Source organism: Callorhinchus milii, unplaced genomic scaffold (genome assembly GCF_018977255.1).
Source record: "Callorhinchus milii isolate IMCB2004 unplaced genomic scaffold, IMCB_Cmil_1.0 Scaffold10, whole genome shotgun sequence".
NCBI classification, from domain to species: domain Eukaryota; kingdom Metazoa; phylum Chordata; class Chondrichthyes; order Chimaeriformes; family Callorhinchidae; genus Callorhinchus; species Callorhinchus milii.
This window is the reverse complement of record NW_024704751.1, coordinates 8,509,927-8,533,909: the sequence shown is the minus strand read 5'-3', so window position 1 is coordinate 8,533,909 and position 23,983 is coordinate 8,509,927. Positions and strand designations below refer to the sequence as shown.

Sequence of the window (23,983 nt, the reverse complement as noted above, 5' to 3'; positions counted from 1 at the left end):
GATAGTGTTTCTTTCCCCCCTCAGTCAAAACAAGCACGAGGGGCTCCTGACCCCAGCGAATGGATGGGGCACTTACCTGTTTTGCAGTACGGGTAAGCGTTCCACGCCTTCTCATGCACGTTCAGCGCCCCCTCTGGAGCCAGTAACTGCACGAACGTTGGCACCTTGCTGAAAGAGCACAATTTTACCATTTCACCAGATGGCGGGATGGAGATCACCCCGAGCACAATCCCCTTCTCTCTGAGCAACAGATCGGTCGGTCCAGGAGAGAGACAGCGACAAAAGTCACCAGAACGGGGTTCTAAAAGGCGACAGTCTAACTCGCCATCAACAGAATGGATTTTCCAGAGTCTTGTCCAGTGACTGGGATTCAGTCACCAACAAGCTCCTATGCAACTGGTTGCTGCAGGGGAGAGAGGGAGAGGGTCACAGTTAGAGGAGAGGATAGCCAAGGTTCATATTGGAAAAGGACCTTTGTTCAGTCCAGCACTTCCCAGTGCATGGGGGTGGGGGGGGGGGGGGACACTCTGCGATTGGATGGGACTTAGAGCATCAACACACCGTGGTTTACACACAACACACACCTCGTGAACTCTCTTCACTGTCTACACTAAACACACAATGATGGCAATAGGTCGCTTAAATCACGTCACTGGTTGCTGCAGCTTTGTCGGATTGGACAGGAGGCATGGCAGTGTACTTGCTGAGGGGATGATCGGTCACTCGCTGCTTACAGTCAAAAAACACGCACTGCGAGCGTGTGATTTACCGCATCCTCCTCCGCGATCTGGCTGGGACCGGATTACCTTCAAAGAGTGCGAGCTACACTGGAGTCTCACACGTCCCCACCAGCATTGCTGAAACAAGCCAGCCTTTGAACACAGCTCAGGTGTGGGTGGGCGCATAGTCACTCTGCTTCCAGCTGTTGCCCACATTCACTAACTGAATCTGGTCAATAACTGGAAGGATGGAGTATCTGGGCACCTGCACTGCAGGCATAGTACTTGGGTGTCTGTTGCAGTTGCAGGAGGGAACAGTACAGTACTGTGAAGTTGGCTTACTGCTGTAGGTGGTAGATCTTGTGCGTGTACTGCCCTTTCTCACCGTCCTTCTCATACGGTTCATTTTTCAGCACCTCCACCCCTTCCCCGCCGCCAGTCTCATTCTTGCTCGCCTCAGCCACGGAATACAGCTGCCCCACTTGGTACTGTGGGGGGGGGGGGAAACAAAGCGTTGGTCAAGGCACATACACAGCCACTTCTCCACTCGGGGTCCTGTGCCGCCTGCTCACCTGATGGAGCTTCTCAAACACTCGACACTAGTGTATCTGCTCAGACCAATTCCTTTTTTTGTTTGACGTCTGAATGTCTGACACACGCGGAAACCCATTACCATGCTTAAGAGTATCCGAAGCCAGGCTTCTACACGTGTATGTCACCCACATAAGGAAATTTCCATAAGCTTGGAATGGAATGTGCACTCTCTCTCCCTCTCTCTGGAGGAATGCATCCTACATATTTAAATCAACAACAACAACTACTTAGATTTATATAGCGCCAGAGACTCGGGGCATAGTGGCGTAAGGCACGGCCGCCGAGGGTGGAGGACTCGGGGGACAAGGAGGAGGCCAGACTCGGAGGAACGAAGGCAACGGGCACTTGTTCTGAGGATAGAGGAGGTCAGAGAGATAGGGGGGTGCAGAGGAGTGGAGGGATTTGAAGACAAGGGTGAGGATCTTGAAGTCGATCCTCTCTGGGACAGGCAGCCAGTGCAGACTGGACAGGACTCGGGGGATCGGGAGCGGAGTTTGGTGCGGGTGAGAATGTGGGCGGCAGAGTTTTGAATAATCTGGATTTTATGGATGGTAGTGGAGGGGAGGCCGGCGAGGAGGGCATTTGAATAGTCCAGCCAAGAGATGACAAAGGCATGGTCCAGGGTTTCAGCGGCTTTCGGAGAGAGGTATTGAAGAAGACGGGTGATGCGTCAGAGGTGGAAGAAAGCGATGCTGGTGAGGGACCGGATGTGGGGGAGGAAGGATAATTGGGGGTCAAACCTGACCCCTAGGTTGCATATGGGTTCGGAGAGTTTTAGGGGGAGGTCGGCTAGGTAGAGGAGGGGGGCAAGGATGCATCCTTGGGGTACCCCGTGGTAACCGGGTGAGAGCGAGAGGAGAATTAACTCGAGAGTATTAGGTGCAGGATAGCCGGAGTTAAGGCTTGGGGACCCCAGGGTATGCATTGGAGTTTAACCAGCTAAAACCACACACCTCACCATTGAGACCACTGTCAGGCAAGCTTCCTTCTGCTGTCCGGCTATGACCACCTCCCTCGTTAAGAGATGTGGCTTGCAAAATTAACAGGAGCTGAGAGGGAAGAGTCCCTGCTTCAGTATGTCCTGCCAAGTCTCACTGCTGAGTCAGTTTGCCTGTCAGTAGCCGTGCCTTGGAGAACTGCAGACTATTCCTGACTCGGTGAAACTACAGACGAGAACGAGCTTCATTTTCTGAAGGGTCAGGAAAGGTTCTCGAGTTGAACCCTGACATTTAGCCAAGTCGGCTAACAGGAGGCACTGCCCCTGGCTGGGTCCCCAGACAAGAGGAGCTGCAGTCAGCCAGTCGGCACTCACCCAGAGCTTGTCTGGCCCCTGTCCCAGACACTGACAGCCCACAATCAGTCAGGCGCATCAGACACTATATTTAAAATAGTTTGGGTTAAAAAGATCAAGTATTGCGTGTTTTGCACACTATTAACACTGCAATAACAATAGTCATTATCCAGCAAGTGGTGGACTGCAGAGTCTCTCTTAGCTCAGTGTATATGAACCCCCCCCCACCCCCCATCACCACCACGCAAGATACCAGGGTAGGTTTAATACTCAATAAGCTCGCGTTCAGACTGGATAAAGTCCCCTTAACATAGAGCACAAACTTTACAGCTCTGCTGAAGGTATAAACGAACATATAGCATTACTGAGGCAAACTCTACCAGCCACTGTGTGGCTGGATAATTCCTTCTTTCAGCATGAGCTCAACTTTCTCTAAATCGGAGAGATTCAGGGATCAGCTTAATGGCATTACCTGCTAATTCCAGACTGGTAGTTGCAGTTCAAGCTACGCCAAACAAACAACCAAACAACCTGATTGTAAATTGCTGGCTGACAGGTTCTATCCAACAGAATGTGGGCATGTGCGAGGTAATTAACCTGAATCAGAGGACTCCCCTCTGCCAAGCGTCCACTGGGGTGACAGTGAATTGACTGTCATCGGCCAGTAGACCCCGACAGCATCCAGGTGCACGACCTCCCGCTTAATTACACATGTTCTGACGCACATTTGTGTTGTCCCGACACACCCCAGGGAGAGCAACAGTGCGCATGACAGCACAGGAAACGGTCGCCATAGTTTGGAAAGGACTGAGCACTCACGCACGCACACAGACTTGCACAGACTCATGCACACACCCATGAGCACAGACTTGTGCACATGCTTGCTGATACACTGTACTGTCAGTTCTATGGATTTTTGATGTGTTGAAAAAATAAATCCACAGCATCAGCCCGGGGAGTGTGGACATACTTCCGTGCTCTAATTCACCTGGGAAGGCTGGATAATAATAGTAATAATAACGTTCGCAATTGATACAGCGTCGTTCATGTCAGGATGATGCCTCGAAGCACTTGACAGGATTTACTGTCAACTGTGTATTTTGTAGGCAGCAACTACAAACAGCCATGAAGTCAATGACCAATTGTGTGGAGAGTGTACAGCATTACTTGGAATCTAACCTGCGCTGTAGCTGACCTGGGTGTGCCTGCTAATAGAGCTTTGCTCCCAGGCTCTGCTGCCCACTCATTAATGAGTCCAAAGTCAGCAAACAGACAACAGCTTAACGACGGGTATTGAGGTTTAAGGTAGGCTTGAAGGAAACGCTAAGATGGCTCCTGAATCATCCTCGGACCGTTCCCGGCAGCATCTTCTGGAAGCCCTATTGTATTCTGACACAGAAGTTATCCAAAGCGGGGGTCTGTTGCCGTCAGAGTGAAAGAGAGAGAGAGAGAAGCCTGCTACTCAGAACAGTGATAATAAGCCATCCTCTCTCTCTCTCTCTCTCGGCGTTCAAAGAGCACAGCGGGTCTCGGCTCTTGCCGTGAGTGCTGGGCTCTGTAATTGCAGCCGCTGGAGATGATGAGGGAGCAGGTACACCAGAGAGCAACACTGCACACGGCTGAGTGCCGATCAACACTTGCCGTGACTAACCTCGGGTTTGTTCAGATGAATGCGGGATTGTTGAACTGACCCTCCCGACCATTCTAGCAATGAGACAGTCACCATGGAGACCTTTTCTCTCAGCGTCAATGAGATTCATCACCGAAGGCTGGTGTCATCCAACTGTTTCCTGCCTCTGAGGAGCCAAGCCTGATCCTCTCCAAACCCGATATCCACACATTCTCAACACCCCCTGCCCCCCACCCCCCCATACACACACACCTTACTCGCTTACTCGCACCCCCCCACCCACTCACTCACGCACCCCACATACTTATTCCCCTTCCCCCATACTTATGTCCCCCCCCACCCACACACACACACACACACTTAATTAAGTTAGCTCAGCTCACCAACAAACCTTTCCTGAAACAAACTGGGCAGAAAGGGCATCAAGCAAGACAGAGAGCTGCAAGCTGGAGAACTTCAGTACAAGTCCGCTGGCTGGTTATATTGGCTAACATTGGGCACGTTCATGCCCAGTTCGATTCAGCGTGTATTACTCTGTTCAGACAAATGGTCTCATTGCAAGTTCATCTCCAAACCCATTTCAGGTTGAGTCCCACTGCTAAAAACAGTGCACTCAGGACACGAAGCTCCAGTAACCCAGCTTCACTGGAGACCCGCAGGCAGACAGGCCCTTGGGTGGATTTCCTTGTGGTACAAATCAGGAAACACAAACTTTAAAGAAGCCCGGAAAAACAAGAGAGGTGGAGGTCTGGGCCTGAAGGTTAATGTTACTTTACTTATTTTTTTTTGCACAACGCTTACTCAGAGCACATTAAGATCACGCCAGCTATTGTAACAGATCATGGGACCATGAGATTGTTGAGTGCATGTTTTGTCCAAGTTCAGACATGCCATTTATTGAACAGGAAGCTACGGAAATATGATTTAGTAACGAGCTAGTCCAGGCTTATGTTCAGAGGACAATCCCTCATACCAGAGCTGAGCTCTGTGCTTCAGCAGGTAATAATCCCTTCAAAAAAATAATAATTTGATCACTCCATCCACGACTGTTTGTGGGACGCTGCTGTGCGCAATTGACTGCCGTGTTTCACCCTCAAAATATACAGTCAATTCACTTTAAAGTATGTTCTCTGAAGCGCTTTGAGACGTCTCAACGACATGATAAGGCGCTGTATCAAATGCAAGTATTATTATCATTTCAGTCCAGAATGTCTCATATCAACCCACTTCTCTCCACCATTTGCTAAAGAGTGCATGAACTCCCTGTAAGCTGTAGAATCCTTGTGTTCCCCTCCACCGAGCCTCCTCTAATATACTCAGAAGCCCACGCAAATACAATTAATTTCAAAAACGTTGCTTTTTTGGAAGCAGATGGGAGAGATCAAAGGGCAACTGCAGGTCTCCTGCCATTACGTTCCATTATTTCATGTGTTTTTTTTACAATAAATCTACTGTAAATAATGCCAGAATTATACACGCTAATAGACGTGAGCTGAAATGAACACTGGTTGGCATTCTGGAAGCCATAAACAGCCCATAACACTGTCTTTGGCCACCATAAAATGGGAATTTATGGTCTCAAACGATGAAGTGGCACATCACAAAGCACGTATTCAGAGTGTTTTGTTTTCTCGCGTACCGTTGAGGGAGCGAAGCACATCTGCCACATATGTAAATCAGCAACATTCAGCCCTTAATAATAATAATAATCCTTGCATTTAATATAGCGCTTTTCACGTCGGGAGGACGTCCCAAAGCGCTTCACAGAACACACTGTCAAGTGAATTGACTGTATATTTGTGGGCGAACGCGGCAGCCAATTGCGCACAGCAATGTCCCACAAACAGTCGTAGATTGAAAATGACCAATTTATTTTTGTTTTGGGTTTTTTTGGAGGGACTATTATTGACAAACAGGATCTCTTTTGTAATTGGAAGCCCCCCTCCCCAAGAGTGACTACCATCTGAATAGGAAGAGCAAGGAGTCAACAACCAGTGCTGACTCTATGCCTTGCTTATCCACTGGCACATGTAATGATACCCCCCGCATCTAGCAGCGGGGCTTTATAGCATTGGGATGTCCTCCAGACGTGAAGGGCGCTATACAAGTGTAATTTGTTGTTAAATGTGGGGGGGGGGCGGGGTCACTAAATGTGCCGATGGGTAAGCAGAGCATTGAGTCCATCAGTCACTGTGCTCCTCAAAGAGGGCAAGAATTCCACAATTAATGTCTGGGTGACGACCGCTTTGGTTTATTTGATCTTCTTGCCCTTCTGTCCCATCACAGCATCAGGCTGTTTCTTCAATGTCCTGGTCTCCACATTCCCTTGGCACTGGGAGCAGACAGAGCAGCGCTGCTAATACATAACTGCACAAAGCTTCATCAGTCTTTCTCTTCTGCGCTTTGCTTCACCACAGGTTAGAATACATTGCCAAAATCATCGAGATCACTTACTAACATGCGTCAGTGGACTGCGAGGTGGCTCTCTTATCCATTTGATCACGGAGGCACGGTGAGGTAACGATAAGTTAATCATGAATACCACAAGCACATCCTATCTTGGGACACAGTATATAGTTTGGGACATGGCATGTGCATGTAACTGCAAAGACATGACTGCCATGATGGTGGAAGGCAAACTGGATGGACCTTGGTCTTCTTTCATCTCTCAATTCTTATGTTCATACCTCACCCACAGGCAAGGAGTGTCTATCCTTCAGAGAACAGAACAAAGCTGGTGCTGCGTTACAGAGGTGGAAGATCTCAGGTCTCCTGGGTTGAATGCGCTACACCCTAGATCTCTTCCCCAAAGGCCATACTTCTCTGACCAGCAAACTTCCAGCTCTGCTGGTCTTTACTCTGGTTAAAGTACTGTGACTTGTTATCCCGATGGAGTCAAAGGCAGAAGATTCCACTAAATGCTACACCCAATTCTTCCCTAACCCTTTCCTGGGAGGGGGACATAATACAGTACACGATAGCAGCCAGATCTGCTGTTTCCTCCCCCATCACCAAACACCACAAACAGCTCAGAGTAGCACACCACAAACCACAGGAGCAAATCAAGTGTATCAAATAAATCAAATAGTCAATTTACTTTACAGTACATTCTGTGAAGCGCTTTGAGACGTCTCAAAGTTGTGACAAGGCGCTATATCAAATGCAAGGATGATGATGATTATTATTATTATTATTATTATTAAGCCCATTTCAGAGGCTTACAATTCTGCCTGGTCTTCCACTGCAAGACTATTTGCACAGTCGTGGAAAATTCCTGAACTCAATGTTGATTATGAAGCTGGCTTCTTGTTAAGTGCTGAGGAAAAATGGCTCCCCAAATTAAGAATTTCCCAGAATTCTGAAATCTTACATTTCTCAAGCAAACAAGTGTCACAGACTCAGACCAGGTGGAATTCCTGGTTTCCCAGGTCTTTAGGTCCATGGCATTTGCAGGAAGAAAGGAGGGAGTGGATCAGAGTCAGGGAATGATGTGCAAGGCTGGGGGACAAATGAAAGGAGAGAAATTTTCATATTCAAATTTGCTAATCATTAATTGTTGTGTTCCAACAGCGACACATGGTGCCACTAATTACAACTGTAATAAAAGGGAAAACAGCGCTGCGGTTCTTAAAGGGGAATAAAAGCAAGCAGCAACCCTCCAGGCTGCACGCAAAGGAAATAAATGGGCCGTTAGCCGCAAGAGCGAACCAAGTGAACCCGTTCTTAGATCGTAAACTCCAGCTTTCATGCCTAGCCTCATGCCCCTGAATCTGGCTATCATCACGCCAACGGCTGCTTGGGAACCGTACACAAACATTACAGAGAGCTGCTGCTCGTTAAACACGTCAGGATTGATGGGAGAGGCACACCCATAACCTTCAATGGAACAGTATTTTGGGGGCAAGGAGTTGTAATAATAATCCTTGCTTTTGATATTGCGCCTTATCCCATTGTTGAGACGTCTTAAAATGCTTCATAGGATGTACTGCAAAATACCGTGTGTATTTGTGGGTGAAATGAGTGGAACACAAGCTTGATGGGCAGCCCGATCCCAGTAGGTTGAGGCCAGACAACAACAACTTGCATGTATTTAGTTCCCCTCAAGCAGGGTTGCGTTCCAGAGCGCTTGACAGTAACGGAGCACGACAACGACCCAGGGGGAGGAAGGTATTCAGGCGCAACAGGAAGATGGGGAAGGAGGGACAGAGGGAGAGTGTTCCAGAGTTTTGGGGAGTAGTGGCTGAAAGTGCGGCTACCAATGGTAAAACAGAAGGCACGAGGGACAAGCAGGACACCAGAGCCAGTCGAGCGGAGGCAACGGGTAGTGGGTTGGGGAGTACGTAGGTGGGAGAGGTAGGGAGGTGACATCTCCTTCAAGAAGGTGAAAACCCCTTAAATACACCTCTCACTAAAGAAACAGCACCAGTGTGGGTCATAAACAATGAACGATTGTCCCCACCGGCTGATGAAACTAACAACAAAGCCATTGTGTGGGACGTCGCAATCAGAGATTAGCTGACGGTTTGCCCATTAGAACATTCACTAATCAATTCTATTTTGTAAAGCGTTGAGACCGTTATTTGTGCATACGAATGCCTACAAAACACACACACACACACAATACACTTCACAGTATATCTTGAGAAGTGTTTTGAGACATCCTCCCAGGCATTGGACAGTTGAGGGTTTGCACCCGAGCTGGGAGCTTGAAGATGATGAAAGGTGCGGTCAAAGAAGTGTTCAGACGGACTTTGGAGGAGGCGAGGGAATGGGTGAGGCGAAGGGTCTGGGTTGGTGCTCCAGAGAGTGGGGTCAGATAGGCTGAAAACCCGACTGCTAATGGTGGGGTGGACAGGTCAGGGAACAAGAAGCAGGCCAGTGCCTGCCAAGTGGAGGGAGCGGGTGGGTTTGTGAAGTTTTAATAGGTCACAGAGGTAGGGGTGGGGCAAGACTGGGGAGGGCTTTAAAGGTGAGGACGAAGATCTTGAACTCGATCCTCTGAAGGATGGGGAGCCAGTGAGGATGTGGTGGTGGGGGGGAGGGGGAGAGGCTCACGGAGTCGAGTGAGGGAGAAGACATAAGTTGTAGAGTTGTGAACGATCTGCAGCTTATGCTGGAAAGAGTTGGGAAGCCCAGTTTTCTAAACGTCTGTTCCCGACTGCGCAGTGATGTCATCACATTGCATGCATCTCTTGGGCAGTCTGTGGAAACAGAAACCAGCGACACAAAGAAAACACCTGGTCCCTGCCACTCCCCAAATGAAGTCAGATGCAAGATTCCCTCAGGGTGTGTGTGTGTGTATGTGTATACACATGTGTGTGTGTGTGGGGGGGGTGGACCTGCCTGCCGTTGGGCTGCTGTCAAGGCTGCACCGGTAGAAGAAGTAGTGAAATCTCTGTCTGACCTCTAAGAGTCATTGAGCAAAACTGCAGAATATCAGTCTCACAGCAGCACAAATGTAGGCCATTCAACCCCGAGCTGTTTGCATTACGTATCTGAACCAGACTCGACCTGAACGGCCGATTCCAATCGCTACGTCCATTGTTATCCCAATAACCCTACATCCCCCCCAGTTATGAACCAGAGAAGCCTCAGCATCTTCCCACATAGCATCAGCTACTTAATAATAATAATAATCCTTGCATTTGATATAGCGCTTTTCACGTTGGGAGGACGTCCCAAAGCGCTTCACAGAACACACTGTCAAGTGAATCGACTGTATATTTGTGGGCGAACGCGGCAGCCAATTGCGCACAGCAATGTCCCACAAAGTGTCGTAGATTGAAAATGACCAATTTATTATTGTTTTTGGTTTTGGAGGGATTATTATTAGGCTCTGTGTGGAGTAAGGAAACTTGCCCGAGGTTTCGCCCTCTGCCTGGAATTGAACTCAGATCTCTTGCTTGCAAAGCGAGTGCTCTAACCACTGAGCTACAGGACTCCACCTCCATTCTGTGTATATAAATAAACACACACACTTTACTGAGAGCTCAGAATCCCCAGTTGGTTTGAAAAAGATGTCTATTTTGTTTGTTCGACGTGAGAGTAGCCCCTTCTCTCTGCTCCCATCACCATCTGCTCATTGATGCAGTTAACTTTCCCAGTAGGTTGCAGGAGGGGGAGTCATCACTGAGTTAATAATAATCCTTGTGTTTGCTATAGCATCTGATGATGCTGTCGAAATGTCAAAGCGCTTCAAAGGATTTACCATAAAGCGGAGAGACTGTGTATTTCTAGATAAATTCTGCAGCCGATTTGCACACAGCAAGGTCCCGGCTCTGAAATGAATGACTGATATGAATTGGGCCACAATACCGGGAGAAACTCTCATCTTTTTCCAATAGTGCCATGAAATCATTTAACATTGACCTGAATAGGCAGAAGGGACGAGACCCTAGTTCATCGAAAGGACGACGGTTGTGAAAATGTAATGTTCCTTAGCACTGAACTGGGGTATAAGCCTGCACTGTGAGTTCAAAGTCAGTCCACTCACATTAGATTGGCTGTTTGAGGCATATTGCTGTGAGCAAATCGCCTGTAATATACAACATAAATTCACATTCATATAGCGCCTTTCACGCCATGAGGACATCCCCAAGTGCTTAACAATGCAGGCTCAGCTGCTGAGATGGGGTTTGGGAGGTGAAAGATATATAAAGCATGGTCAAAGTACCACAGTTACTAAACTTTACAGCATATCCCGTGAAGTGCCTTTGAGATGTTCCCCCTGATGTGAAGGACAGTGTATCAAATGTAAGCATTAACTTATTTTTATTTTACAATGGAAACAAACAAAGGACAAGCAGGAGAAGCAGAACACGCGCTCAGCACTTCCTTTACCCTAACAATACCCACGTGGATTTTAATAGAATCCATTCGAGGGTATATCCGACAAGTCTCTCGTGGTCAGTCCACAGCGAAGAAAATACAACAGTCTGATATAGATTCCAACACAGGAGGAATGAGATGCCTGGAAAAGAATCACAAGGCAGTAATCCAATCAGATAAGCCCAGCATCCGATTACGGCCTTTAATTGTCTTCCAAGTATTTGGTTCAGTAAAATAGACAGGGTTTCCTTTCTCTCCCTGCTCCACACGGTCAGGAGCTCGAGAGAATACTGCCTTGCTTCTCCTCTCCCCCCACACACACTGCGGTCTGGTCTGGTGGATATTTTCCATCTAGTGTTAGCACAAAGGCCTCTTTAGCAAACACATACTCCACCAGCGTACCACTTGCCAACAGGCACAGTCCCAACCTCCTCAAGGACTTTCTGTTTGCACAATTAAATGTCAGCTTCCAAACATTCCTAGGTCATTTCATTGGGAATGTATGAAGCAGCAGATACAGGTTAGACACAGAGTAAAGCTCGTCTGCACTATCCATCCAGTGCTCCCAGGACAGTCACAGCATGGGTTAGAGACAAGAGTAACGTTTCCACTTCCTCACCGCAGGTTTACATAAGAGCTTCTGAAGGTGGATACAGTATATAGTTTCAGACAACAACAACTTGCAATTATATAGCCCCCCCCTCGCAGGATAGCGTCCCAGAGCGCTTATCAAGTGACATGCCCTAGACATAACATGTCAGAGGGACTGCAGGATGGTGGAAGGTGAACTAGACGGACCTTGGTCTTCTTTTGCCACAAATTCTTATGTTCTTCGGTTTTAGATGTTGACGAGAGACCAACCCCCACCATGCTGTAGGACATCTGAACATAGGAACCACCCTACAGAACATAGAACCCAGGAACAGAAATGGGAGTCTGCGCTGGAGCCCAAGAAAGGGAAGCCTGGCAATAACAATGGCAATTGACTGACTCCTGACCCTCTCAAACCAACTGAGCACTTCACACAACTTTTGAACTGCAGGGACTGTTTCCACGCAGACAAACCCAACATCTTATCTGCACCTAAACCCACAGCCATCGACTAAATGGATAACCAGTTACTTTGCAGCATGGCCAGGACGCCACAGAGGCGTCTACAACCACAGATGGACGTCTCAGATCCGACGACAAGTGCTTCCCCCCAGTACAGAAAACGTGTGTGTAATAATGGCTGTTCCTGGGCACACTGTAACCAGCAGTTGTAGATTAAAGATGTACGACACACACTTTGGTCAAGTGTAAATCTATTTATAAAATAGTTGAACTGTCGCAGACTTCGAACGTACATTCCCTGTGCGTGTGTGGTTGAGCAGCTCTGGTTGAGTTGCAGGAACCACACTGTAGAACATTTCCACACATATACACTCACGCGCGCACACACACACACACACTTACTCAGCAGAACCGGCTGCAGACAAGAAGCCTATTGATGAAGTCATCACCCTCCAGTCAAACAACAAACCACAAGGGAAGCGGCATCACTCACCTCCTCCACAGAGATCGGCAGAAGGACACGACTGTAAGAGAGAGAGAGAGAGAGAGAAAATAAGCAAGTTACAAATCTGCAGCCCCTGACAGAAACATAGAAATGTACAGCACAGGAGACGGCCATTCGGCAAATCTGCAGCGACTCTCAGCTGTATTTTCCATCCCTGCCCTCTCCCCAAACCCCTTCAAGCCTCTTTCTTGCACAGTAAACTCCTGATAACTCGACCCTGGCTTAACTTGTCACTACCACATATTAGGGGGGTCTCCGCTTCACTCGGCACTCTGCTTAACACACAACTCGTTGCATTCTAGAAATTCTTGCAAATCCAATGAAAAACTGATTGGATAACTCGACATATAAGATGGTGCCTTGCCTCTCGGAGGCCTCTTGCCCTATCCTGTGACTGGTGCGGGTGCTCGATGGAGATTGGGCGCACGTGCTCAGATGGATCGCGGAGACCGATGGTCTATTGGAGGGCCTCCCATGGCCACCTGCCTTATCCTGTCACAGATCCCTCCCATCTCCAATAGACAACAATAACTTGCACGTATATAGCCCGCGCACCCCCTCAAACCCCCTTCACGCAGGATATATAATCAGATAAAAATTCAAAGGCCTCTGCGAAAGGGTAGGCTAGGAGGACACGGCTTGGCTTTCCAATAGACCGGAGGCCTCCACGATGCATCTGAGCGTACATACCTAGCCTGCGTGCCGTCCCAGTGTCTGACACACGCACGGAAACCTGTCACCGTGCTTAAGACAGAGTTACATATACATATTACATATACATATGCCGCCTAAACATTGCAATTACATAAGCAGAACAATTAAATGATAAGACGGGCCAGCTCCAGGCAACAAGCTAACGTGACTTGTCGGTTACCGGGGATTATTTAAGATAGAAAGTAAAGATTGCTGGGGGACTCGCCCAGACAGCAACATTTCCTGTACATTACAGCCATCGCGCAAACCTTCAACTCATTCCTTTAATCTGCTCCCATCTGTCCCGAGGTTGCGGCAGCTGGAGGCCTGAGCGGGATGGGAGGGAGGAGAAAAGACTTCAGGTTCGTTCTCCTCCCGTCCCTGTCAGTCCTCCAGCTGCTCCAACCCCTGGGAGGGTTTTTATTAATCTTAAAAGTCTCAGCCACCCATCTCTCCTCACTACACTGACGAGGACATTCAATGACACTGCAGTGCTGATCCAGAAGTCACCTGGGTTACAGGCTGCTTTGTTCAGGAAGGGAAGGCTGGGGGGGGGGGGGGGGGTGCGGTGGGGAAGAGAAGAGCGAGTCTTGGCCTTATGAAGAGCGTGCAGTACCAAAGCAACTTTGTAAAAGGATTGAATATTGTGTGCTGTTGGGCTTGAACCAGGCAAGTGCCAAGTTAGAGGACCTGTACTCAGAACAATAGCATTCCAAGCCACGTCACATGAAGGCCGTGAAGAGTAAAGGGGAAAAAGTTTTTTTTTGGTCAGCGGTGACTCTGAAATGTACTCTGCTTAACCCATCACTGTGCCAAAGATGACCCCAAACCAAACACAGTTCCGCATGTGCACGACGCCTACGTGATCCTGGTGAGATCCAGGACAAGTGTAATTTACCAGAGCTTTGTGATGCATGTGGTTAGTATTGTAATGGGAGACGATACTTAGATAATGGGAGAGGAAACGCCTGCTAACTCGACCCTGGCTTAACTTGTCACTACCACTTAAGTCATCATGCTGTCAATATCCGGCTGCATTTTTATTGATATATTTATACATAGGCCTAACTCGCCGCTCTGGATAACTCGTCCCTGAAACTTTCTCCCCTGGAGTGATGAGTTATCAGGAGTTTACCGTGTAAAATGAACCTTCCTTCCTACTCCTACAAACAGAGAGGTGTTCTGCAATCCATGGTCTAGTTTTCATTCTGAACAGATGTGTGTGTGTGAAAGTAACAATGCTTTTGTGAGTGGAGTTAAGATAACTCCTTTGTGTGGAGGTATCATGGGATGGAGCGAATAACCTGGATAATAGGAATTTGCTACCCATCACAATGCAGTCAGTGCCTGTAATGATCAGATGTGGAGAAAGGTGGGTATGTGTCCTGGGCACCCCTCGACCAAGGAGAGAGTATTCTGACTCTATCCACCTCCTGTGGATACTCGCTGTCGATGATCAAGCTCAAACAGCATTCGGCCCATAGTTAAAAAGTCCTCTGACATCAATTGTGAAGGGATAACTATGAGGATCTGTCAGTGCCAGTCTGGCCCCTACAATCAGAGACTAATTAATAAATAAACAGATCAGTCTAATTTCTGAACGGTCTAGTCTCTTCCCTGGTCCACGCTCCTTCCTGGTTTCACGTCTATCTGAAAGGCCCTAAATCAAATGTGAGGACTATTACTTATTATCATCCAGTCACATGGTCCACCTCCACACCTGGGTCATGGATGTCACCCTGGCCTCCAGGACTCTGCTATTACGACAAACGGTGTATCAGGCAACAAGTCCTCGATAAGCCGCAACTTTCTCAAACTCAACATGAGCAACACTGAGTCAGGCTCTCCTGCTCGGCTTGTCAGTACCTTGCCACTTCATGCGCTGACCATTTCAACCTCACCAGCTGCTCGCTCACTCCAAATCACAGCCTGTGCGGAACCTCAACGTTTTATTTGACCCTCAACTCTCCTTCAAACCTTTCATCCAGGCTCTGACCAAGTCAGATTTCCTCCATTTCTGCAATATTGCCCACCACTACCACACCTTACCGCCAAATAGGCTCTGTGATCCCATCAACTCCATCCATTCTCAGTTCCACTACCTTCTATTGGATCAACTTCCCTCACCTTCAAATGCCTCCAAAGAATCAAACCCAGCTCTCTATCTCTTGCTTTTGAGTGCTCTAACCACTGAACAAACAGGACTCCACCTCTGCTGAATCAGCAGGCTTAGTCACACTGCCATATGGGGGGAGTGGGGAGTGTTGGAGGCGTTATGTTTCATGAAGGGTGATATATAAATGTAAATGGAAGTCAAAGTGATTTTCTCAGGCTACGCCCCTCCACACAGTATGTGCAATATGTGCTAACTAGGAGTACGTGCCTCCATCTAATACTTGGATCCAGGAGGACCAAAGGAAAGATAGAAGTAGGAAAAAAAGATTTACGGCATGAGCATTTCATTGTAGTTGTTCCAGCTCTTTGTAAACATGGTCGACAAAAATTATATGATGCTCTGATATTTCTAATGGTTTTACATGAGGCAGTGCCCCTTTAATTCCAACAAATTGCATTTATATTGCACCCTTCAATTAGGATTGTATCTCAAACCACATCATGGCTTCCGTACAGGACATCAAACACTAGAGCAGAAGGTGCCAACTAAGCCCAGCTGAAGAGACGTGTTTTTAGATGGGATTTAAAGACAGATAGTTTGGGGAAGAGACAGAGGGAGTTCTAAAGGATGGGGGCATAATTGCTTAAGGCCCAAGAGGAACAGCATAGGAGTGAAGATCACATAGGTGGGAAGGCGCTAGGCTGTGAAAGGGAGTCTTTGACCCACTGAGGAGACGTGGAGCCTGACGAGGATTGAGATGCATGACTGAGGACGTGCTTGTGGATGGTGGAAGTAGGGTAGACTCGTGAGGAGTGAATTAGACAAGTCGAATCGGGTTGGGAGAGAATATTTAGGAACGAACCCATACTGAACACTCAGCATCTCGCACTGTGCTGAATTTCCAAGGTTTCGGTGACGGGCGTTATGTTATCGACCAAAGGACAGCAAAGGCTGAAGTTTAAAATGGAGGGATCTGAAATAATTGATGCGCTAGCCAAATAAAAAGTTAGACACCCCTTGTTAGAGCCTTACTCACTCTAAAAAAAACCTGATATTCCTCTTTTGTGTCAAACCCTTTTCCTTCAATTACTCCTTAAAGTTGATGCTCATTAAGATGTGAATACTGCACCAGCTCTCTGATATTCCTGGGCCAGGCCTTGCTGTCTGATAGACGACAGTGCTAACTTAAGTCTCCAACCTTCTGCTGTGTGTCTCAACCGTGGGCTCTTTACTTTATCGATACAATGGTAATTAATCCTTTGAACTTTCCGCTCCAGTTCCTCCCTCCCAAGCTCTCCATCCATTGTTTAACATTCCCTTCCGGCATCCATCCGCAGTGGGTTGAAATCGAGACAACTGCACCCTCTCGCACTTGATGAGCTCGCACTTTCGCAGGACCCAAGGCTTGGAGAGATGCTGCCCTCCCTCCATCCTCCTGCGAGTTCATTTTGTCTTAAAATGTAAGACTGGTGCAGAATTATTATTATTATTATTATTATTATTGTTAGAATTCTGCAACGATTCTTCAATCGAGTCTTAAGACGGAAGCCAGTTTTCTGCTGTTCTTAAAAAAACACAACCAGCTTCCATCCAAAGAATAGCAGATTTAGGAATTCTCTGCAATTCGGCACAACCTTAAATGTGAGGACAAAATGGTTTCACAGAATAAGATTAGGTGGAATTTGGACACCTGAAAACCAAAACCCGGTCTCACCTTACTATTATATGTCGATCCTCTCTCCTAGTCTTTTTTCCCCCCACAAACTAGGTATCCAGTACTGTAGTCTCTGCCCTTCCCTCGATTTTTCAATCAAAATAAATCGCCAAAGCAAATGCAAAGCCCAAAGCCCCAAGTAGCTAAAAGCAGCACAAATTGCATTCAATGAAGATTCTTAAGCACTGCTGGGAGGTCATTACTACAAAATTAATTCACGATTCACCGGGGGTTGCACTTCACAATCACAAGAGCACTTCGGATGAAGGTCATTCAGACTACTTCATCTCACCGTTGCAGAACACAAACCCTGCCACCTTCCCACCACAGCGACAAGACGTTTTTTTAAATGCAGCCGATGACCCTGTTTCAGCCACTCGCCCTGGTAACCCCTTCCAGCTGCTCAGTAACCGAAACACTTTCTGGTTTCCTAAACACTTAACTTGCCCTTCACAACCCATGAATTTGTGTCCGACATCTCGTTGAGGCTGAACAACCTTTTTCGGGAACAAGACTGGGCTACTGAGGCATAAGCTCAGAGCATCAACGTATGACGTATGAACAGAGACTGGGAGGGGACAGTCAATGCTCATGACAAATAAATGTGCTACTGTGAATGTGTGTATGTTTGACGAAGCAAACTGTCTGACTCACTATAATGCAGTACCTCTAGATCAAGATTGTCAGGTGATTCACACGTGCTGGTTAATAAGAGGCACTGTCTAATCAGTTCTGAAGCAAGGTTAGGAACAATTGAGAGCCTGACATGTACGCATTTACAAAACGTTTCAGCCAATACAAGAGATGTGTCAATTACACCTACAACAACAACATGCATTTATATAGCACCCTTCCCTCAGGGCAGCGTCCTGGAGCGCTTGCCAACCCGCACAACCATTTTGCACCCACATTGTACAAAGTAATACATCTGTCTGGCTCCTTCACTCATACTGCATCACAACACTGCTGTAGTAACCTCAAAAATGGACTTAACTATATCTACCTGAGGCAGTATAGTAACTAAATGATTCATCATTAAACAGAAGGCTCTCTCAGATATTATGGTAGATATATGCAAGTTAACTTTTTTTTACAAAAAGTGCTGGAGTGGAACTCGAAGGGAACTTCAGCAATAAGATCAGCTGTGGCTTTCAGTTTCTCAAACATTATCTTAGCTTAACACGTCACAAAACTGTAATTCTTTTACCACAACAAAGACAAATTTAAAAATCACAAGCCGACATCCGAAATAATCCCACCAACCATTTTGTGAGGGGTACTCAAGACACAGAGCAACCCTGGAGTGCCCAGGGTCCTTTAGGCTTTCAGAAACAACAACAACTTGCATTCATACAACACCTTTCACGTTGGGAAGATGTCCCAAGGCACTGGAAACCTACTCTCCGGAGGGAGGGATAGGGGATAGAGAAGAGGAACTGAACAAGTTAAGAAGATTGCAACTAGTTAACTCAGCTGAATTTTTAAATAATATTTCAAAGATCTATAAGTGTTTAACGGATGCTGTATTTAACCATAATAAGATGAACAATAAGATAGTAGATTCACAATGCTTTCAGCACTCACATACAGCTGACCCTTAAGCTACCCAGAGAAATTTGAAAGATCCTTTCTCTCCCTCTGTTCTGGAATTATTAATAGACAGGATCCCAATGCCAGAGTCAGGTTTGCCTGCCAGGGAGTCAGCGCAGGAAATGTCAGAGTATTGTAGAGGAGAGGGCTTCAACGCTTCAAGGATGCTCTGATCCTCAATAAGCAGATGCAGAGGGAGTGGGGGGCAGGCATGTGAGGCAAGGGTTGGGGACTGGGCAGAGGAGAGAGCAGGCAGAGGGAAAGAGACATCCTGGGGCTCTGGGTGAGGAGGGAGAGGGTGAGGAGGGAAAGACAGAAAGTGAGGAGCAGGAAGAGGGAGAGGAGGAAGAGAGTGAGGAGAAGGAAGAGGGTAAGGAGGAGGGAGAGGGTGAGGAGAAGGAAGGGGGTGAGGAGGAGGGAGAGGGTGAGGAGAAGGAAGAGGGTGAGGAGGAGGGAGAGGGTGAGGAGAAGAAAGGGGTGAGGAGGAGGGAGAGGGTGAGGAGAAGAAAGGGGTGAGGAGGAGGGAGAGGATGAGGAGAAGGAAGAGGGTGAGGAGGAGGGAGAGGATGAGGAGGGAGAGGGTGAGGAGGAGGGAGAGGGTGAGGAGGAGGGAGAGGGTGAGGAGGAGGGGGACAGGAGGTGAGGAGGAGGAAGAGGGTGAGGAAGAGGGAGACAGGAGGTGAGGAGGAGGAAGAGGGTGAGGAGGAGGGAGAGACAGGTGAGGAGCAGGAAGAAGGAGAAGGTGAGGAGTGGGAGGAAGAGGGTGAGGAAGAGGAGGAAGAGGGTGAGGAGGAGGAGGAAGAGGGTGAGGAGCAGGAAGAAGAAGGTGAGGAGGAGGACGAGGGTGAGGAGGAAGAGGAGGAAGAGGGTGAGGAGGAGGAGGAAGAGGGTGAGGAGGAAGAGGGTGAGGAGGAAGAGGAGGAAGAGGGAGAGGAGGAAGAGGGTGAGGAAGAGGAGGAAGAGGGTGAGGAGGAAGAGGGTGAGGAAGAGGAGGAAGAGGGTGAGGAGGAGGAGGAAGAGGGTGAGGAAGAGGAGGAAGAGGGTGAGGAGGAGGAGGAAGAGGGAGAGGAGGAAGAGGGAGAGGAAGAGGAGGAAGAGGGTGAGGAGGAGGAGGAGGAAGAGGGAGAGGAGGAAGGAGAGAGACAGAAGGTGAGGGGGGGGGGAGGAGGGTAAAGAAGGGAGAGGGAGAGGGTGGCGTTGCGGTGAGGAGAGGAGAGGCCGCGCGGGGGGAGGGAGGGGAGGGGAGAGGGGGGGCGGGAGGCTGAGGGCAGGAAAGGCCGAGGCCGGACTCACAACTCCTTGATGAGCACCATCCCGCCGGCGGCCGCTCCTCTCACCCACTTCACTCACCCGCTGCTCCGGGGCTGGGCTCGCGCTCGCGCGTCACGCGTCACACGCCAGCGCGTCGGCACGCACCCGGCCGGCCGGCGGCGTCATTGCGTCAATCGACTGGGGGTGGGGTGGGTTGGGGTGGGCGTGGTCGACGTCCCGACGTCACGCCAGCTCATGAATTATTCATCGGACGTCGATGACGTCGGCAGGAATATGCAAATGAGCTTTCCATTCATCACAGGGAATAATAATAATAATAATCATAATAATAATAATAATAATAATAATCACTGGATTTGATAAGACACAGCACCTAAGGGTTAAGAGCTCGCGTTCAATGCCGGTCGACCTCCATCTGTCAAAGGCAAGGATTTTTGTCTATCGTTTAAGTCAACCGATAGGATCAATAGGAGCGCCAGACGCACAGTCACTACACTTTACGGTATATCCCGTGAAGCGCTTTGAGACGTCTCGACGGCCTGATAAGGCGCGGCATCACATGCAAGGATTGGCCCCGGTCTCTTAGCACTTGGGTCGCGCCCTTCGTCCGGGCAGCCTCGCCCAGGCGCGCCGCAAAGCGTTCTTCACGGGATTTGCGGCACGTGACCCTTCCCCTCCTTCGCTCGGCGGGCGCCGGCCCGCCCCATGGCCCTCGGCGGGCAGGCGTGTGCGAGATTCGCTAAAGGCGCTGCAAGTCGTGCAGGTATCGGCGGGTCGCAAACCGAGCCCTGCAACTCCGGTCTATGCAAGAGGCCATATGGGTACGTGGGGGAGGGAGAGAGGGTGAGGCCGTGTTCATTTCCTTCACTGTTACCGAAGCCCCAACGCAGATCAGATGACCTGGCGCTTCCTGGTTTGTGCAGATCAGGTGAGGGCTTGGCTCACTGGTTTGGCTGTTGCTGAAGCAGGTGGCCTGCCATGGTTGGTTGTAGGTTACAGTTGGGCGGAGGAGACCTTGGTACTGAGTCACACGGGTGCAGTCTGGTTGAGAGTTTCGTCAAGGGTAAAGATTAACAAGAGTGAAGTTCAGATGGTTTTTACACCATTCCTGAGATTGTTTCTGAATCCAGCATGACCTGTCCAATACAATAACCAATTGCCCAGTGCCTTTCACATTGGGAGAACAACAACTTGAACTTATATAGCGCTCTCCGCGCAGGGTAGTGTCTCAGGGCGCTTAAAACAATTAAAAGCGCTTCAGAGCAGTCACAGAACAGTCTGTGTGGCCGGGGGGCTGTTTGGATGGGAAAGCTAACCAAAATGACACCTGCTCTCAGATTGGTCTGGTTTTACTCTTTATTTAGAGAGCATTTCAGAGGACCCAGAATTTGGCAAACCGTTGAATTCACTGTTAACTTTGAAATCAGCTTTCTGCGGTTCTTGTCCTGAAAGCTGATTTCAGAACGGAGTTCGAAATGTCAGAGTTATCAAATTTGAAGGATTGTTATTTAATTATTTGCCAGGTTCTCGGCGGACGCTCTGAATTACTCCACAGTCCATCTGGAGCTGAGTCGGATATCTCCTGCAGGTCATTGGTGGCTCAAAAGCTGAATCTGCTCGTTTAAGACGCGATAGTATTGCCCCTTTGTGGCGAGATCCAGTACAGACACATTCCCGACACCAGTTTGTTGCCCCATCAGGATTCACAATGAACAGCTTCCAGGTGTCATTCTTTCACACAAAGTACAAGGAATCGACGTGAAGGACAGATTAGTTTAATTTGTCAATCAGAATTAATCGTGTATAATAATCTGTAAAGACACAAAAAGACAGACGGAGCAGAATATATCCTGTATACATATTCATATACATACATATATATAATATATTATATACACAGACTAACAAACGTGAAAGCGGAGAAATCATCTCTCAAGGCTGCGGCCTCTCAAGGCTGTGTACCGGAACTTTTTTGGAATCAAACGCAGAGGAAAGATAACAATAAAACTGAACCAACCCCCAAAGATCTTTTGCATTGTCTGAAAAAGAAAAGGCTCTTCCGGGAGAACGTGCGTGCGTGCGTGGGCAAGACCGTCAGCCTCGAGATGGCTTCCAGCCGTCAGAACGTTACCGTTAGAAAGTGGCGTCCACATGCTCCGGCCTGCGATCATTTTATTGCCATCGCTACAAGGTGCGGGGGAGACGCTACGCGGTAAACCCAGGGGGGAACGGAGGGGGGTGGGTAGTGGGGGAGGAGGAGGGAGAGGGGAGGGGGTAGCGGCATGTGTGCCACCCAGGCACCTGGCACCGCCAGTGCTGATCGATAGGGGATTGACTTTTTGGTTAAATATCTGCAGAGTGTTTGAATTAAAGGGGACACACAAACACACCATGCTTTGAGGTTTCTGTGTGTGTATGTGTGTGCGTGCGTGCGTGTGGTGGGGGGGGATAAGCAAGGGAGGGGGACAGAGAGAATGAGAGGGGCCAACGATCACCTAACGGGCAAGAGGTCTCTCTCCCTACAGGAATACAGGCTTTTGCAGGAGATGATAAACCGAGGTCCCCTCTGTGTCTGTCCAGGTGGACGTTAAAGATCCCACTATGGCACGATTCAAAAAGAGAAGGGAGTTTCTCTCTCCTGGTGTCCCTGGCCAACAATCCCCCGAATAAAATTGGTCACTCACTCCATGGCTGTTTAGTGGGACACTGCTGTGTGCAAATTGGCTGCTGCGTTTGCCTACAAAGACACAGTCACTCCACTTTACAGTAAAACCTGTGAAGCGCTTTGAGACGATGGGATAAGGTGCTCTAGCCGATGTAAGTATTATTATTATAAGTATTATCTCACTCACCCAGCACCATTCCCAAATCGAAAATTCCCGATTCCCAAATTTAATACTGTCCCGGTGTGTCCCGGCTCAATTTGAGCCAAGGATCTGGATAAGTATTTCCGAAACAGCTCAACCATTTTTTGGCTCACAACATTCTGCTCGTGGGCCTCTGGGTGACCGCACTACTTGCAGCATTGTAGTTACGCACTGTCCCTGACAGAGGATGAGTGATTTCCCCCCCCACTCCCTCCCTCCCTCCCTCCCCTCGTGACAAACACTCACTAACCCGTTAAGTAGTGTATGAAATACTGGATTAAAATTCACAGCCCTTGCAGTCAATGGGGTGCAGGCAGTGAGAATGCTGTACAGTACTATGTGCGTGTGTGGGTAGGGGGTTTATAAAAGGCAGTGCTTGGTTCATCAATGGGGAGGGGGAACTGCGGGGTTATATATACACAGCATGGAACGTGAATTATGTACAGAGCGGTATGTGCTTTACACACCAGGATAATAGTTATATCCCCCAGTACGGTGTCTGACATTCACACAGGGCAGTGCACACAGTGAGGGGATTCACTACAGACACTACGACGTTCAGGGTGGGCTCATCAGCCGCCTCTATCTGGTAGCAACCAGTGAATTTCCTCCAAAGAAGTTAAAACGGTGAAAATATTTAGAGGTTAGCGCGCTCTGCCGTCACACGGGCTCGCCTACAGACAGGAAGGAACGAGCGAGAAATAGAGTGATCCTTAACCCCACCTTTAATACCTCGCCTTGCAGTAAATGCAGTGACATCTCGCCTTTTAATACACAGTCACCAACACCTTTAATGTCAGGGCGCGGATCCTAACACTGGGGCTCAGCAGGCATCACACCCAGCACCCACACTGCGCCAGGCGCCTATACCGTCTCTTCAAATAAAAGCTTCTGTTTTAAAGAAACATTTCCCCCACCCGAGCCGCAAGTTCTCTTTCTGTGTCCGGAGGGGACGCTTCCCCCAGAGCAGAGTGTGGGGATTTCCTCCGTAACCCCCCACTCCCCACCCTCTCTCTGAAATTAATGTGTTGACGTTGCAGATATAGACAAGAACCTGGCATCTTTAAATCAGAAAAGCACAAGGAACCCCGGTCTGGTCTATCCTGACCTG

General features: G+C 48.5%; 1 protein-coding gene across 1 annotated transcript in view; it reads right to left on the bottom strand.

The window, feature by feature from the left end:
• Positions 1-20,110, bottom strand: part of pitpnab (phosphatidylinositol transfer protein, alpha b) — a 31,643-nt gene extending 11,533 nt beyond the window's left edge. The window contains exons 1-4 of the mRNA XM_042338412.1: positions 20,027-20,110; positions 12,609-12,639; positions 1,062-1,207; positions 77-168 (exon numbers count right to left, since the gene is read on the bottom strand). Of these exons, the coding sequence (XP_042194346.1) occupies positions 77-168; positions 1,062-1,207; positions 12,609-12,639; positions 20,027-20,046 (289 nt within the window). The 5' untranslated portion in view covers positions 20,047-20,110. The remainder of the gene's footprint in view (positions 1-76; positions 169-1,061; positions 1,208-12,608; positions 12,640-20,026) is intronic.
• Between the last annotated feature and the right edge of the window lie 3,873 nt (positions 20,111-23,983).